The sequence below is a fragment of the Hippocampus comes genome, unplaced genomic scaffold, assembly GCF_001891065.2.
Source record: "Hippocampus comes isolate QL1 unplaced genomic scaffold, H_comes_QL1_v1.1 scaffold122, whole genome shotgun sequence".
Lineage (NCBI taxonomy): Eukaryota > Metazoa > Chordata > Actinopteri > Syngnathiformes > Syngnathidae > Hippocampus > Hippocampus comes.
In genome coordinates, this window is record NW_017842059.1 from 1,531,635 (window position 1) to 1,548,421 (window position 16,787).

A 16,787-nucleotide genomic window follows, 5' to 3' on the forward strand; every position below is an offset into this window, starting at 1 on the left:
TAGCAATGGCACACAGAAAAAAACCCGTTTGAATTCACAAATCCATTGTGGCAAGACGATTTTGCACAAGTTTAAGCTCTAAACGAGATTGCCTTTGATTTATTTTTAGAATAAGCCTAGTCTCCTTTAAATGAGTTGAAACATGCAAATTACACTGCAACTCAATGAATACAATAGAGGCAAAATCTTGAACTTCATCAGTGCGTTTTTCGCGCATAAATTCAAGCTTCTGCTTTAACATAAGTCCTCTTCAAATAATTGACTGAAACTGTGTAATCCAAGCTCGACCCCCCCCCAAAAAAAATCAGCCCTTAAAAACAAAACAATGCAGTTTTGAGTAACACTAGAGAAGTATTGCACTTTTTATTGGATGAATGGTTATCTTCTGGCGAGACAGGACATAGTGACATAAAATTATCCATTTTGAGCAAACATAACATTTGCATCATTCGATCACCCCTGGCAACCGAGCATTCAAATTTCTTGGGTTACTTCCTGCTAAGTGATCTATCAACTAACTAAAAAGCTGGCCAATGTATAATTTTGTGCTTCACTGAAATTCATTCAGTAGAAGGTCTGTGGAACCTTCTTAGATTGACTGGATGATGGCTTGAGAAAACTAAAAATAAAAAATTTCAAAATAAGGTGCGATGTTGCAGATATTTGAGGTTCTACAACCTTTTTACATTCATTCACAAGTTCAATCCCTGAAACAAACACATATAAGATGCCTTAGTTCTGGTGTATCAAACTCCGGTCCCCGGGGGCCACTTTCCTGCATGTTTTCCATCCCTCCCTGCTGCAACACACCCGATTCAAATAATCAGCTCACCAGCAAGCTCTACAGGACCTTGAAAATGATCCCGATCATTTGGCTCAGGTGTCGGCGGGAAACATCTACAACATGCGAGGACAGCGGCCGTCGAGAATTGGGAGTTTGAGAGCCCTACTATCCAACAACAATTTCCAAATCAATCAGAACATCTACATAAACTAAGAGCGTCACGGGGTGTCACAAACTGTAAATGAGAAAACAGCCTTTCGAGGTGTTTGTTGAGATTTTAGATTTTCTTCATTATGTTCAGCAGGCTCTATTTAGGGATGCGTCGGCTTAAGAGGCAGTAATCAAGTCAGGTAATGTGATTAGTTTCGTTGAACTAAATGACCACATCCGAATTGGCCGACTGGTTGTGCATTCACATGGCATATCAAAATATTTAATAGGATTCACAAAATCATCACAGCTTGTGCCACTCTGGAGTGACTGGTTTTGAGTTTTGCAACCAATAAATAAAACAATTGCGTTCGTGTCATTTCCTTGTGGAGCCTGCGCAGGACTTGCTTGTTGTCGGCTGAACCGCATAGACATGGTTCAAAAGAACAACTAACTTAAAATCAATCAAAAGTAAATACTGAGCAGAGAATAGTAGAAACAATCAGTCATAAAACCATTTGTTCAGGTTTCTGAAAAATTCCTTAAAATTACAGAACACAACTCAAGTATTTTGTCTTGCAACAGAGCTGTGTTAAATGCTAGACACTCAACACTAGATGAATTCAAAACAATAAAACCAATGTCAGGATTTCAGTGTAAGGTGATAAAAGTACATTTAGGCCCATTTACCCTTTTCGCCCCGTCATCTGTTTCTACGATCTATACGGTGCGGTTGCAATTCGACTTTTGTGAAATTGTGACCAAGTTGAAGCTGTCACCTTATCTTGAGTTGCGAGCGGTTCCCGTCAAGCTACTCATGCACAACGCAGTTTTCTTTGGCTCGTCTCAGTCTGAACAGGATGTGTTTCTTAGGGAACTTAAGGGTGGTACACCCAAATTGACTGACGCCTCCTGTGTCTCCGGGGAGTTTCTCACGTCTCTGCACCCAGCTGCGCCAGCCGGGCTTCCAACAGTACACACTGTCATAGAACCGGGAGCCGTTTTCTCCGCCCAAAACATAAATCCTCCGTTTCCACCTGGCTACGCCCCCAGCTGCGATCCTCCGCGGCAAGCCGGGGAAAATCACAGGGCTCGGTGCTCTATCGCTGCCCCCACCTGCGCCTGCGCGCTGCTCTGCAGAGACCGTTACCCCTCCACCGGTCACCTCTCGCTCCACGCCAAACGCCCGGCCCTCCCTGAAAAACAGCACGCGGCCAGTTGCGTCCAATGTCTCCAGATTGGTGTAGTTTCCATCGAGGAACTTAGTGGTGTCCCTGATGTATCCGCCGATGGCACAGACTCCTCCTCGCACTGCTACGCCTCCAGCGAGGCAAGTAGCGCCAGAGTCCAGAGCCACTCGAGTCCAGCAGTCTGTAAGTGTGTGATAAATAAGTACACCTGAGTGGACCACAGCGCGGTTCTGTTCAAGTGTGGTTCCGCCTAAAAGGTAGAGTCGTCCCCGCAGAGCTGCGCAGGCGAACGCGCGCAGGGGGAGCGGTAACCGAGGACCCGGTGCCCACTTCAGTGTCGTCAGCTCCAGGGTCTCACTGGAGTCTAGTAGTGCCGAGCGATTGCTTCCCCCTAAGGCGTAGAGGGACTCGCCGCAGCTCAGCAGGCCCAGCATACACCGGGGTTGGCCCATCGAAGGGCGTTCTGTCCAGCGGTCCAGCACAGCATCGTATTCGTGCACAGCTGAAGACACTGAGCCGGTCCCCAGAATTCCACCTGCTACAAACAGCCTTTCGCCCACAGCCGTGCAGCCAGGACTTACTAGTGAGCCCAACGCTGCCAGCTTCTCCCACTTCCCCGTCCGCGGGTCGAAGCAGTCCACGGTGTAGTCTCGTGCGAGTAATCTCTCATCTTCCCTCGGTGTCAGATCCACGCAAACAATTTTTTTCTCAAACATTCCTTCCCTTGGACGCAGAGGCCCCCCGAGGCCCTCCCCAGCTGCGGCGAGGCCCAACTCCTGGCTTAGTCTTCGACTCTCCTCCTGTGACAGCAGTCCCGGACGCAGGTGGTGAAGCAGCGCTGGCATGTGGGCGTAGCGATCCAACGGTTGGTGCTCAGCCCAGCGCCTTGCTGCATCGTACACCTCCGCCTCGGAATCTACTCCCAAACGGTCCGAACTCAGGAGGCTACCGAGAGTGCTGTGATCAAGGAGAAGGAAGTCTTTATGGCGGGACACACGTGGGAAGTGTTGGGCCACCAGCCGCAGGGAGGCACGGAGCAACACCTGGTCATGGTGAGATCGAGCTAGGGAATACATCCCCAGACAGTTGTCCACTGACAAGTGCTCAAATAGAAATCTGGAGGAAATATATTCCAAAGGAAAAAAATTAGTTCACTCCACTTGTACTATTTGTTTCAACTCTTCAGAAACAACAAAGCTCTCATCCTTTTGGCGTCACCAAATCGGAGATGGCCTTTGAGCTACTCATACTGTTTGTGACAATGCAAACAATGTACCAAATGCATGGCAACTCGTTAAGCATTTCCGGTGGAAAGGCGTTTTCGGTCTTTGCTTGTTTCAAGCTACTGGGATGCCCGATGGGAGGAAAAACAACCTCATTCGTGAAATTTGAGATATTGTGGGCTTGTACAGTGCTGTAGTTATGTTAAATTATCCGGTTATTGTGCATTTCATAAGATAAGTAGCGACTTTTTGAAGACAAAGGTATCCAGTCGTCTCTGTGATGAGCCGGCTGATAGGTTCACCGAGTCAACTCAACCTTTTATTTGAACACATTTAGCAGTGAGCCGTTAACGGAGATCGAAAATGTATACATTCTAAGACAATTTCCAAGTGCAACAAAAGAATTGGCGACATAGCATCGTGGCAGGTAATAGGTTGTCATTATTATTTTCAAACCATCAACTTTGCTGCATGTGCATTGCACACCATACAGTGACAATAAAGGCTTTCTATCCTATTTAAAGAACTCTATTGAGCATCTCCAAAAAGCTGTGCAAGCGGACTGCAAAACCGTGGATGGCTCATTAAATCAGATACAGTGTGCTGCTTTGACAGCTTTGACGATACTTGGATAAGTGGAAAAATTAGAAAGCACACAGTGAATATATTTTTAGTTTGACGCTGTCATTGTTATCGCTCTGCCTTAGCCTAGCGACCGGAAGTAAGCAACCATCACACCCCAAATACAGTAATGGTGTATGCATACAGTCCATTCTTTTCAAAGACGGCAGGCATAGAAATGAAGATTATTATTATACTTTTCCAATTATGAAGGGTTCAGTGAATACAGGCATGATACTGTCACGGGTACCTCCAACAAGGATCAACCACTGACAACATTAAACCACACATATGACTTCACCTGGAGCACAGGTCTTGTAGTGGCATAACCTGAAGGCGATTGGCGGCCACAAATAGATCCTCGGCGGTTTCCAGAGACAGCCCTGCCTCCCCGGAGTACACAAACTGGATGACAGTCTCCATGACAGATGGTGTCACTTCCTCCAGCCGAATCTCGGTGAGGCGAGACTCCACCAGAGGACTGGTGAACATGGCCCTGAAGTACGGGCTTACAGCTGCGAGAAGCACCCTGAACAGGCCAAAGAGGAAAGTTGTGTGTACATATGAAAATGCTTTTAAAACAATAGCCAATCACATGGAGCTGCAAAAACATGGCAAAAATAGCATATGAGGCCCATACACGTGCACAATAAGTGCTTGTCGGCCATCTTCTCTAAAAGTGTATTTGTAATACTCTGATTGGCCTGTACTGTATGTAAGCACAAAGAAGTTTACGGCGGTACCCGCAATGTTTTGAAATTACGAACGCCGCGCTTACTGCTTTTCCTTTGATTGTTTTATATTTATGGCCTAAGAGTGTTTTTCATACAAATATTTACTGTAATTCTGACTTCACTACTGCATTACCGTACGTTAGGGATGGACTGGGGGCATTCTAAGTTACGTACAGATTCAGGTTTGTCACTGTCAAAGGAACGGGCCCCTTCAGTTACATTTATGGGAGTAATGAGCCCCCACTGGTCACTATAAACACCGGAAGAGACCACACCGGAAGCATTATCAAATTAATTATCTTGAGCGGCACATATGCAAAAATAGCTAGGTATGGTCATTCACCATTCATGTGTGTGTTAAGTGTTTGGACAGGAATGACGCTGTTGATGAGGAAACAAGCGGGGGAAATTTCACTATTTAAAATTCTTATAAGCGGTCTTGTGCAAAGTGTCCCATTTGGGGAAAGACGGACAACTACCTTGGTTTGGACTGATTTCAAACTCAGAAAATGTATTTTATTGTACTATTAAGAGAAAATACGAAGATATTTTGATTTGTGCTGTTTAATATGAAAAACAGAACTCTGTAATATTAAAATCTATCAAAAGACAAATCAATGACATAATTAAATAGAATCAAACAGCTTTTCTCACTCCCTCCTTCAATGCACATTGTGGTGCTCATTCTGGTGTGTGCGCCTTGCCCAACTGGGGGCAGTATATGTTAGACACACATGCATACAGTGTACATTTCGCTCCTTTCTTGGCTTCTCAGTACGGCAGGAATATTAGTTGTTCTTTGCAGAGGATAGATAATGTATGTCTGTGAGAATTGCTATGATCTGTTGACATGTGTTTCTGCACAGTTTGCGTTTAGCTATCCCTTGCTTAAAGGGTCAGAACACGACCACATAGATGCTAATTCTTAGATCATGTGACTGTGAAGATTCCACTTGTATGTTAGCACTAAAGTAGTGAAGTGTATATTCTGCCCATATTTAGCCATGTATAACTTTCTCATGCCCATAATGAAACTCTGTTTTGTAGCCAGATGTGTCCTTGAAGCAACACCACCTCATTGGTTAGGCACCGCCCTTCTGATGATATAAATATGTTGTGAATCCTTTGTGTCTTTGCACTCGTGATCCGCAGCCATTGTCTGTAAAACATGGTGCCCGGAATATTCTGCAAATAAAACCTTCGAAGGTACTGTTCATCGTCTCAAGCCTGTATTTGGATAGCCAACATCCTCACCTACCGAAATTAACGAACACGCGGAGGAAGAGAAAGGCCATCTCTCCCCCAACTGTAGCAAAGGCTATCTGGGTGTTTTAAATAAACAAGTAATTCTGTTTTATGTTTAGTTTGACAGAAACCTTTAGGGTAGAGTGGCACAAAACAGGTTGGAACCTCTTTTTTAAATATATTTCATTACAGCTTCCAAACATGCTGTGAAGTAAGTTGAAAGATTGCTAAGTCAGGTCATTCCTATCTCAAGGCACCAAGTCCACTCTGCCGTTTATTGCCAAATGACAAAATATTCAGCGTTGGCTGAAATCAGCAAAACCTACATTATAAATGTAGAATGTGAGCGTGATCCATTCCTCTATCCATTTACTACACCATTTAGCTTCATTTGGGTCCCGGGTGAGCTGAAGCTTATCCCAGCTGACTTTGAGTGAGAATCAGAGCCGGTTGCCAGTCAACAGTAGGACCCAACTTTGGCCTGGAGTACAAATTTGTCTTGGCCCTATCTTGGAACGACGTTAATCATAATTGCCTAGTCAAGTCCAAGATGGCGCCTGAGTAGGCAGCCATCTGCAAGTGCTCTCATGAGCCTTGCTTTTTTTGTTGTTTTTCTGTTTGTTTTGTCACTTTGTGTTTGTTGTTACGTCGTATGGACCTGATGTGGACTGTTTTCAGCATTTTTTGGCCACGACATTCATCAAGGAGGAGACTCGGTGCTTGGTGGTTTTGCCTTCTCGGCAGCATGGGTATGCCAGCACTGTTTTTGATTGGGAGGAATGTCGGCGCCATTTGACTGTCGTTTCTGGACAGCTCCGGGGGCGCTTGTGTCTTGCGCCTGTAATGGGCAGCATTTTCACAGCCCCGCTTTGTTCAGCGGAGAGATCGGTGCTGTTGAACGGTCTGCGGCTGGATGGATGCAAGGCTTGAGGAGCCGACGATGAGAGGAAAGGAGCGTTAGCGCAGAGCGCCGATGCGGATGTTGAACCGGGAGTCGCGGCTTGGAGTTGAAGCGGATTACGTGGGACAGGAGTAGTGAACTAATCTCTTTTTGTCAATGGACGCTACAGCTTCGTGTTTGCTTTCAAAACTTAGCTTGTAGCAGACGTGCACATTTTCAGCATGACGTCTCTGATCCACTGGTAAAAGGACACTTTGATCCTCTCCTCTTTCATCTATAACTGCTTCAGACAACAAAGTGTATGCAGGAAAGTGGTGACGATTGCACGACTATCTGTGTCCTATGTGTTGTGTTGTGTTATTTTTGTTATTTTGACTTCAAGATGGCACCGCGAGAGTGGCTGCCTTTCCAGCAGCTCCTATATTTTGTTGTTCTACTTCTTCCATTCATAACTTTGCTGCTGTGAATTGGGAATTTCTCCATTGCGAGACTAATAAAGGTTTTCTTATCTTATTTCAGTGCATATCTGAGTACATGACAACCAATGACTAGTGTATGAGTTGTAGAATGTTGCAGGTGTACCTGTGACACAGGAATTTCTTTCCCTCGACAAGCAGGGTGACATCACACAGCTGCTGAGCTTCCAGGAGCTGTTTCAGTCCTGAGTATGTATGAAGAAAAACAGAGTGATGTAAGAACCACACTGTGCAGATGACAAGGGAGGTCATGGGAGGAAAGGAGTTAAACTGACTTGTCTGCAAGTCATGTCCTTGAAGGGTACCCCCTCTTTATTTGAGCCTGCCTCACCAAGAGTGACGTAGTCTCCCAGCGGAGTGGTGCTGTCATCGGGAAAGTCCTCCTCCTCTGAGTCACTGTCTGAGAGAGGCTCCCCTCCTCCTCCGTCCCCATCCTGCCATGGCTGGGGGCGCCATGTGACTGTTCCCCCACGCACAGCATTCATCTGAAGTGCAGTAAACACACGCCCAACATATACTATTTGATTGTTGTGCAAGCCAAAGTTAATGATCGCTTAGAGAGTAGCCCAACTTAATTAAAAAAATACACAATAGTGTGTGTGGGGGGGATGTGGGTATCTATCAAATAAGATAGCAAAACTGTATTTACATGGCAAGCTATTTTCATGTCAACACTACCTTTGCTCTTCTTCTCGTTTCCACTGTGAAGGCCGGTTGTGTCTCACTTCAACAGGAAAGTGTGAGGCACGTTGTAGAGGGCTAATTTGCACCCGAACACCCGTTTTACAGTCACAGACAGTACTGCGCTGCTCCGGGCTCAGCCGATAGGTTTCGTCCAGCCTGCGGTGAAGACAGATCGGTCACACGCTGCTCATCCAGCCACACGCACATCAGTAAAGGATATACAAAAATGAGCGCACACGGGAACGATTCTCCTCCTGTTCATAACCCGTCCCGCCGTAACAAGTGATACTCCTCGGTGGCAAATAGTCTCGTGACATGCGACTCAATGATTATGAAGCTTAAAAGAGGTTAGTTTTGGGAATACGGACCAAGAAATGTAAACTGAATTCGGGTCCAGCCGTCCGCACTTGTCATATCAGACCGGATCACCGCAGCGCTTAGTTTCGGCTCACCTGATTGGCTGACCTTTAGCTCGTGACAATATTTCAGCTTTCCGTACACAACTGCTATAATGTTAATATTCCTACTCCCATCTTCTCGGTATGGAAAACCAAACAAAACAAAACATCGAAAAAGTACACACGCTGTAAGTACATCGCATTTGTACACACAAATTGCCAAGGAACAGTGAACGTTCAATCTATTTTTGCTTCCGGAGTCGTGCTGCCTTTTAGGCCAGCTTCTGTGTAGTTTCATTGAATACTCATCTTTTCGTAAGAGCGAGGAGTGACCTACGAATTGCTTTTATATTCATACAACGAATTACTATGTCATAACCCTTATCACGTATGATTTTGTATTGCCTGTTTTGAGATAACATTTTTCACACTGTAAAGCGTGGTTATCAGTGCCCACCGCGTGTGTTGTAAAAATTCCTATGACAATGAATGTGCCACCCGTCATACAACCAACATGGCGACATACGTCGGCGCCTTCTCCTCGTCTCGAAGCTTTATAAAGTTTCTATTGACGCCGGTAGTGCTACATTTTCCAACGCCGAATGTGTGTTTTATGGTGCCCCGTCGCTTTTCTCATCGGAGCAGCTTATATGAGCATGTTCGTGAAGGATATAGCGATAAGCCACAGCTGGACATGAGAGCAGTGTGTGATCAGACCGACAAAGTCATAGCTAATGTAGAGAGCAGGAAAGGCGAGCTGTGCGGGCAAGACGTCAAGGAAATTGTAAGTGGAACGGGAAAAAAAAATAACATTTTGGTGTTGTCTCCAGTTGCGTTTTCTAGAATTGTTGACATGCGTGTGTGTTTCTTTCAGGTGTGTGTGTGGCAGCAGCTCCAGGCAGTACGAAGGGAAATCTCTGAGCTGGAACAGCAGAAGCAGCATATTAGTGGAACGGTTAAAGGTTTAGTGGTCAGTAAAGATTTATGTAGTGATAGTGAGATGAAGCCTCACGAAGCATCGCATCAATTGAGCCACATGGTTCGAAAATGGTTCATTTCGCGTAGCTTCTTTGGCACGCGAAACCACCTGTTGGCCAGGTGTACAATCACAGGCAGCGGTATCTTATCCACATCGTCCCTATTTTAGAATATGCGAAGCTATCACGTAATGTGTGACATATTTTTATGTGTGTGTTTTGACTGTTGCAAATGGTTGGGAGTTACAAATTTTTTTAAAAAAAAAACCCGACCCAATTAAGTTCTCCACCACAAGTGTACATGCCTAGTACTATATTTATTCTCTGGGTAAAATTTCCCCAAATAGTAGTATTAGATGATATGGCAAGCTGTATAATGTTTTAAGTTTTTAAGGAGGTAGAGGACAGTGAAAGGTTTGTGAAACCAGGAGGAGCACACTGAAGAATTATTTTTACACAGTCAGAATTCTTAATAATCAGTTTAACACCTTAATCATATATATGTCCATCCCTGACTTGGACACAGTAATATATCTGCATTCTTGACCTGTAAGATACATGTTTGCATGCCTGTGTTCATGCACGTGTTTCTCTGGGAGCAAGAGCCAGAAACATGAATTTCACAACAGTCATCTGTTCTTAGGCAAAACACAGAAAGGAAGCCCTCGCCGATGTAAGTCAAATGTTGACAATAATTCTTTACAAATATTGAATGGATTAATTCCATTAGACTTTTGCTCCTAACATACATGCCTTCACCACACAGCTTCCGGAGTACAACCAGGCACTACTGAAAGGTCGAGAGGTCCGTAAAAGACTCAACCATCTCTATCCCCGAGAGACGCAACTGGATCAGAAACACTATAGCCAAGCACTTCGCCTGCCCAACACCACACACCCCGATGTTGTGAGAATTCACTGAAAGTCAGATGCGCCTAAGAGCTGTTTTATTCTCTATGTGGAGCATGATATTGTTGACATTTCAAACGTTTCCTCCTTAGCCCATTGGAGATGAGAGCCAAGCAAAGATAGTGGAGTTGGTTGGCCAGAAACCCGGTCAGTGTTGTGAGCCGCTTTGATTATTAAATGCATTCTTTACATCCATGTGTGGTATAGTAAAAATAATTTTTCTTTCTTGAAGAATTTGACTTTAAGCCCAGAGGCCATGTTGAACTGGGGGAGCAGTTGGGTGGCCTCATCAGGCAGAGGTGATGATGACTCTTTTTGTGCTGTCGTATCGATCAGATGTCTTTTTCTTGATTGACCATGTGAGCTGGTAGCAGCAATGACATTTACATTTGGAATGAATATGGTTGTACCTTTTTAAATGATGAATCAGCCGTGTACATTTGCCTGAGTACACATCTTTGCTCTGCTTCAGGCATCTTGCTCATGTCTCAGGTCACAGATCTTACTATCTGTGGGGGGCAGGGGCCAGACTTCAGACTGCACTCCAAAACTTTGCACTCGACACACTGCAACGCCGTGTAAGCTGCTGAATGATTCGCTATTGGTAAAACAAATTTGTATGGCCTAAACCTGTGTATTTATTATATGTAAATATTTTTGTTGGCTCTAACAGGGTTTCATTCCCTTGGTTGTACCTGACATGCTGAAGAGTGCAGTGTTTGTAAGTAGCATACTCACTATTTTTGGTCTGTGTGTTATTTGGACTGCATGACACATTTATTAATTAATTTTATAAAAATGCACACGATTGAAACAAACAAAGAAAACCATAACTGTAAACAATTGCATTATTAAAAGAAGCAGGAAAGCTGCCTCTATAATCAAAATCAAAATGGAATATTAACCGGACTAATGTCATTCAGAACACATACTGTATTTTTTTTCAGCTAGGGTATTGATTGACAATGTCAAAGTAACTTCTGATAAAAGGATGTCTCATCCATTGTCTTGTCTGCAGGAGGGATGTGGCATGCAGCCCAACGCCCATCGCTCTCAGGTCTACTCACTGGACCCGGATCGTTTCCCAGACTTAAACCTGGCTGGGACTGGAGAAGTCGGAGTGGCAGGTCTTTCTGACTATTTTATACATACTGTATTTTCCCTCTAGAAATAACTGAACTTTAAGGTTGCTTACCAGCACTACTGCATTTTTGCTCATTACAGTTTTTGATTTGTTGATGATACTTGCGTATAAACAGGGGTCCTTGGCTCTGAGTTAGCGACATATGGCATTTCACGGTTGCGACTGGCACGCAATGAACTAGTTTGCAGAGCAGCGTAAGAATACGTCGTCACGTGGCGTAAGAGGCACGCTCAATTACTACCGTACTTACTCTTTTTCATTTCACTGGTTTATATAAATGGCCTAGAAATGAGATTCATCATGTTGACTTTGAATGGGCATTCGAGGGAACGAACTAATTTTGCACATGCTCAATGTTTGATTTCTCTCCGCCCCAGGTTATTTCATGGATCATGCAGTTAATTTGAAGGACATGCCCGTCAGGTAACAACTGCTCCCTCACTCCCCGTCAAATGGTGGTGTTTGAAATATTAGTAGCTGACATGCTTTGCCGCCTCCTGCTTCAGGACAGTATGCAGCAGTACATGTTACAGAGCAGAGACAGACACAGGTAGAGAGACCTGGGGCCTCTATAGAGTTCATCATTTCAATAAGGTAAGTACAGACTTAGTCAGTTGCTACATTAGCAACCCGTACAATCAAATGACTGTAAATCCAGTGCTAAAGCTGTGGAAAAAAAAAAATCACCCCATTCCAAAAGTACTGTAAACTTGCTTTTGATCAACACTATCTTGTCTTGATTGCTTAGAGACAAGCATGACCACAAACCTCAATCAGTTGAGCAAATGTTTGGCAGATTTAATAGTAGCACGATTACTCAACAGATTCAAACTTAAATGCATCCAATTTGATTTTTGGGATGTTGCATTTATCCTACGGATTTACTTGATGTGTTAAACATAAATTAAAAACAGAATACAATAATTTGCAAATCATGTTTAACCTATAAATTAATTGAATACACAACAAAGTTATGATATTTAATGTTCAAGCTAATAAAAATGGATTGTTTGGGGCAAATAATCATTCACTTTTATGGCTGTTCCAAAAATATGGGATGGGTGGCCAAAAAGACTGCTCATCAATCACCTGTTTGGAACATCCCACAGGTGAACAGGCCAACTGGGAACAAGTGGGGGTTCCATGATTGGGTACACAAGCAGCTTGCCTGAATTGCTCAGTCATTCACAAACAAATATGGGGTGAGGTTCACCTCTTTGTGAGAAACTGCGTGAGAAACTAGTGGAACAGTTTAAGGACGATGTTCCTTGACGTACATTTGCAAGGACTTTAGGGATTCCATCATCTTTGGTCCATAATATCATCCAAAGGTTCAGAGAATCTAGAGAAATCACTGCATGGAAGTGGCTCGGCAAAAGCCATTTATCAACAACACCAGAAACGCCTGCTACTCTGGGCCCGAGCTCCTCTACGATGGACTGATGCAAAGTGGAAAAGTGGTCTGACGAGTCCACACTTCAAATTGTTTTGGGAAATTATGGATGTCATGTCTAGAATGGCCTGCCAGCAGTCCAGACCCGCCTCCCATGGAAAATGTGTGCCGCATTATGAGGTGTAAAACAGAGACCCTAGACATCTGAAGCTGTGCATCAAGTAACAATTGGAAAAAAAATCCACCTACAAAGCCTAAATAATTAGTGTGCTCAGTTCCCAAACATTTATTGAATGGTGTTACAGTAAAAGAAAAGATGATGCAAGACATTGGTAAACATGACCTTGTCCCAGTTTTTTAGGAATGTATTTCAGCCATAAAATGAAGTTGATGATTATCTGCTAAAAACAAGAACATTTATCAGTTTGAATATCTCGTCTTGGTAGAGTATTACATTAAGTATAGGTTGAACATATTTTGCAAATCGCTCTATTCTGTTTGGACAACTTCATTCGGATTGTCTTTGAGATGGATTGGCATAGTAGATAGACTTTATTAATCTTGAAAGGGATTTAATTTGTCAAAGCAGGTACTAAAGTACGGCACTCGCTTCAAAATTGTATAAGTGGAGCGATATAGCAAAGTAAGAATTCAATTGCTCAGTGCGACCATTGTTTTTTGTGTGCATATGACAAATAATGAGTTTAAAATTGTGTTATTTCTGTGTCTAGGTCGAGATGTTTGGAGTGACAGCAAATGAGACAGGTGAGGAGAGTGCTCAGCTCCTAGAAGAGTTCGTCTCCTTGCAAAAAGAGATATTTTCTGCCTTGGAGCTACACTACAGGTCAGAAAAGGCACACAATAAAATCCTGCAACGTATCGTTGATCACAGATTTCTTTGTGTAATTGGGAGTGTTTTTTTCTAGAGTGTTGGACATGCCAACACAGGAGTTGGGTCCTCCAGCCTACAGAAAGTATGACATTGAAGCCTGGATGCCCGGGCGGAACAGTTATGGCGAGGTCAGTAACATAATACACTGTTATTACTGCCATTATTATTATACAGCGCATATGGTGATCTAATTTCCTTGTTTATACAAGAAAGCAACCACCTGAACTGAAATTAGGCAGTATATAATGTGCTTGCCCATTGTAATAGTTTTCACAGCATTGCAATCAAACTGATGCCTTTCAGATTTCTAGTGGTTCGAACTGTACTGACTACCAGAGCAGACGCCTCAACATCCTGTATGAGAGAGACGATGGGAGCCTGCAGTATGCGCACACAGTAAGACTGCAGATTAGACTCTCTGGTGTTTCTCCTGCTGATTTAGCACCCAGCAAACCTGCTTGCTGTGTGTGTTGTTTTTAGGTGAATGCCACAGCATGCGCCATCCCCAGAACAATCATTGCCATACTAGAGACTCACCAAACCAAGGTAAGATTTAACAGCTTAAGATTGAAGATACTTGCGTCGGAAAATCTATGTATACCAACTGCCCTTTCTATGCAAAGTTAAATCTTGAGGTAACGTCAAATTCATTCAAATGTCATGCAGAATTCCCTCTGCAGTCAATAAAGTAGTTCCTGAACAAGCCTAACCTCAAAGCATCTTTACTCAATGCATTAAAATACTGCAGGGGGAGCTGCTGGTCTCAACATGCTATTCTGATCAATGTTGCATTAGTGAAATAAGAGCTGAGCAGAAAAATCCACCCGTTTTTAACCTCCTCAAGGGGCAATGATTTTGCCACTTTCTGTCAAAATGCCATCAGTTGCTCAGGTAACAACCAATCATGGCTCAGCTTCAGAAGACAGGCGACCCATGATTGATCATTACCTGAGCCCTGAAAAACTGGGAAGTCATTTTCAGTTGACAAAGTGGCAAATTGGCCGCCCCCTGCGATGGCTAAAAACGGGTTGATTTTGCTGCTTAATTTATATTCTACAACCACGAAATCAATCAAATGATGTGTTAAGACTAGTAGAGGCACATCAAACGTTACTGTAAAGGAAATGTTTGGGCTTGACTTTAAGCATATAGATCCTCCATGTTGTCCTTACTGCTAAGAATGACATGTATACTATCAGTGGCCAGTTACATACATCCAGGGTCTCAGTTATAATCAGATTCTTCTGGGGTCATTAATTAGTGTTTTATGAACATATTAAATAATCCTGCGAATACATTCAATGATGGTACACTCAGGAATATGGAACCCATGGTCAACAATGTTTTACTAACTAGGAGTTGAGCCTGTATCCCTAATTATATGAGGGTAAAACAGTTTAGATACATGATCACAATTTCTATATTTCTGTACCCACAGGAAGGATCAGTCCTCGTCCCCAGAGCCTTGCAACCATATTTGGGTCTTGAAATAATTGAGAAGCCAAAGTACATTCCTCTGAAATACATTGGTCCCAACCAGCCGAGCCGCCCGCCCAGGCCTTCTCCCACAATTACGTGACGTCGGCGTTGGGAAGAATGTGTTATTATAAAGTATTGCAGTGAGAATAATGATCACTTCCTGTAATGCGGTATCTCAGTGATGTATTTTACAATTCACCTCAAGCATCTCTTTTTTTTTCTGAGTGTGCCCTTTTCAGGACCGGTATGAATTTTATTTTCATACAGCATTCCATTAACTTAGTCGGCACATATTGTTCCGCTTTGCTGTGTCTTGTGCTTCTAAGGCCCCACCTTCCTGCATGGTCTGTACAGTCAGACTGGTCATTGGCTGGAATTTCAGTCACTTCAGCATCAGTGGACAAACAGCAGTATAATACAATACAGTAAAATATGTAATATAAATCATCCCCTTGACTGATCATGTCACTCAGTGTGTGTACATGTTAATCATTTGACAGAACAGCAAGGATTACGGTACCTTCCAGGACAGTTTACAACATCATAATGCTTAGCCAAAGTGTTTTTATTCTCCATATATTTTTTTAAGACTTAAACATGGAATTATAGGAACTGAGAATTGTTTGTCTGTAAAATGTCTTCTAATAGTTGGCTACAGCAAAAAATATTTGAAAGGCACATGAATATTGTACTTATTTAAAAATGGCAGCAACTATTAATGAGTAATATCCAAGACTGGATGACAGTGATGGCTGGTTCACATTTATCATGATGAATGTTTTGCATTTACCGTCTGTTGTGGTGAGCTGTGCATTTGGTGTCTGGGTCTTCAGTGGATTCTTTACTGACTTTAATCCACCATGTACCTTAGCATGTTGCAGTTATAGAAACTATCAGTACTGTACTACACAGAAATGCAAGACAGCAGCACACAACTGTCATGTACATCATCTGGTGCAATTCAAAATGACCATTCATCTGATATGATAAAACCATAAAACTTTTAAATAAAACATACTCACCACAGATGTTGGTTTTCAATTGTAAGAATATATGAGAAAGGCTGCAAATCTGTTTTGCTGTTAGGTGTAACAAGTTTTGCTCTGATCAAGCAGACAAAAATAGTCGACGCCGGCTGACCCTGCAAGGATGAGTTTGAAATCTGATTAGTTAAATAAATGCTTCAATCCCATTGCAAATATTTTAAGTTACTTTAGCCAACAGAACTGATTCTGAAGGTTAAATTGATCTTGGAGTGTGCACATAGTGACCGAAATTTGATAGGAGAAAAACTACCGTATGCACTATTGGAAACAGTGCAGCCAAGAGAGCCACTAATGAAATTATGCGAATGGATTTGGAAATCAATACAATTTCATGGAACAAATATTTGAGTGAAGGTCGTACATTTGGGTCGATGTTATTTGTCTTGGCCATCAGAGAGCGAGTATCGTCTTCGTCAACAAAGTGCTGTTATACATCATAAACGTATACGAGTGAGCGCTGTCTGCCTGTAGGGGGCACCAGAGCTCAACAGCACGTACCTGACATTCTAAGTACGTACAGTACTGCATTTACATCCTCACT

General features: G+C 43.1%; 2 protein-coding genes across 6 annotated transcripts; one reads left to right on the plus strand and one right to left on the minus strand.

Annotated features, from left to right (window-relative positions):
• Positions 1–340: 340 nt before the first annotated feature.
• On the minus strand, positions 341–16,644 carry LOC109510852 (kelch-like protein 12). Of its 5 annotated transcripts, none has more exons than XM_019861510.1 (6): positions 16,223–16,644; positions 8,003–8,164; positions 7,656–7,809; positions 7,431–7,509; positions 4,270–4,497; positions 341–3,240 (listed from the first exon to the last, which is right to left on the minus strand). In XM_019861510.1, the coding sequence occupies exons 3-6, from the start codon at positions 7,807–7,809 to the stop codon at positions 1,746–1,748; spliced, it is 1,956 nt and encodes a 651-aa protein (XP_019717069.1). In that variant the 5' UTR covers positions 8,003–8,164; positions 16,223–16,644; the 3' UTR covers positions 341–1,745. The 5 variants fall into 5 exon arrangements, with proteins under 5 accessions (XP_019717069.1, XP_019717068.1, XP_019717066.1 ...); XM_019861509.1 differs by lacking the exon at positions 16,223–16,644 and adding an exon at positions 8,461–8,720; XM_019861507.1 differs by lacking the exon at positions 16,223–16,644 and adding an exon at positions 8,377–8,456.
• Positions 8,886–16,226, plus strand: sars2 (seryl-tRNA synthetase 2, mitochondrial). Its single transcript, XM_019861519.1, has 16 exons — positions 8,886–9,190; positions 9,281–9,376; positions 10,027–10,056; positions 10,150–10,290; positions 10,385–10,439; positions 10,525–10,591; positions 10,765–10,870; positions 10,966–11,013; positions 11,311–11,419; positions 11,814–11,859; positions 11,943–12,030; positions 13,561–13,673; positions 13,756–13,849; positions 14,025–14,117; positions 14,202–14,267; positions 15,160–16,226. The coding sequence occupies exons 1-16, from the start codon at positions 8,921–8,923 to the stop codon at positions 15,298–15,300; spliced, it is 1,563 nt and encodes a 520-aa protein (XP_019717078.1). The 5' UTR covers positions 8,886–8,920; the 3' UTR covers positions 15,301–16,226.
• Positions 16,645–16,787: the final 143 nt, after the last annotated feature.

Excerpts from the sequence above, each read along its gene's own strand:
- sars2 (XM_019861519.1), top strand. The coding sequence starts at position 8,921 with ATGGCGACATACGTCGGCGCCTTCTCCTCGTCTCGAAGCTTTATAAAG. Across the intron at positions 11,014-11,310 it reads TGCTGAAGAGTGCAGTGTTT|GAGGGATGTGGCATGCAGCC; the intron begins GTAAGTAGCATA and ends TCTTGTCTGCAG. Across the intron at positions 13,850-14,024 it reads GGCGGAACAGTTATGGCGAG|ATTTCTAGTGGTTCGAACTG; the intron begins GTCAGTAACATA and ends GATGCCTTTCAG.
- LOC109510852 (XM_019861510.1), bottom strand. The coding sequence starts at position 7,809 with ATGAATGCTGTGCGTGGGGGAACAGTCACATGGCGCCCCCAGCCATGG. Across the intron at positions 7,510-7,655 it reads GGGAGACTACGTCACTCTTG|GACTGAAACAGCTCCTGGAA; the intron begins GTGAGGCAGGCT and ends ATACATACTCAG. Across the intron at positions 4,498-7,430 it reads AAGAAATTCCTGTGTCACAG|GGTGCTTCTCGCAGCTGTAA; the intron begins GTACACCTGCAA and ends TGGCCTGTTCAG.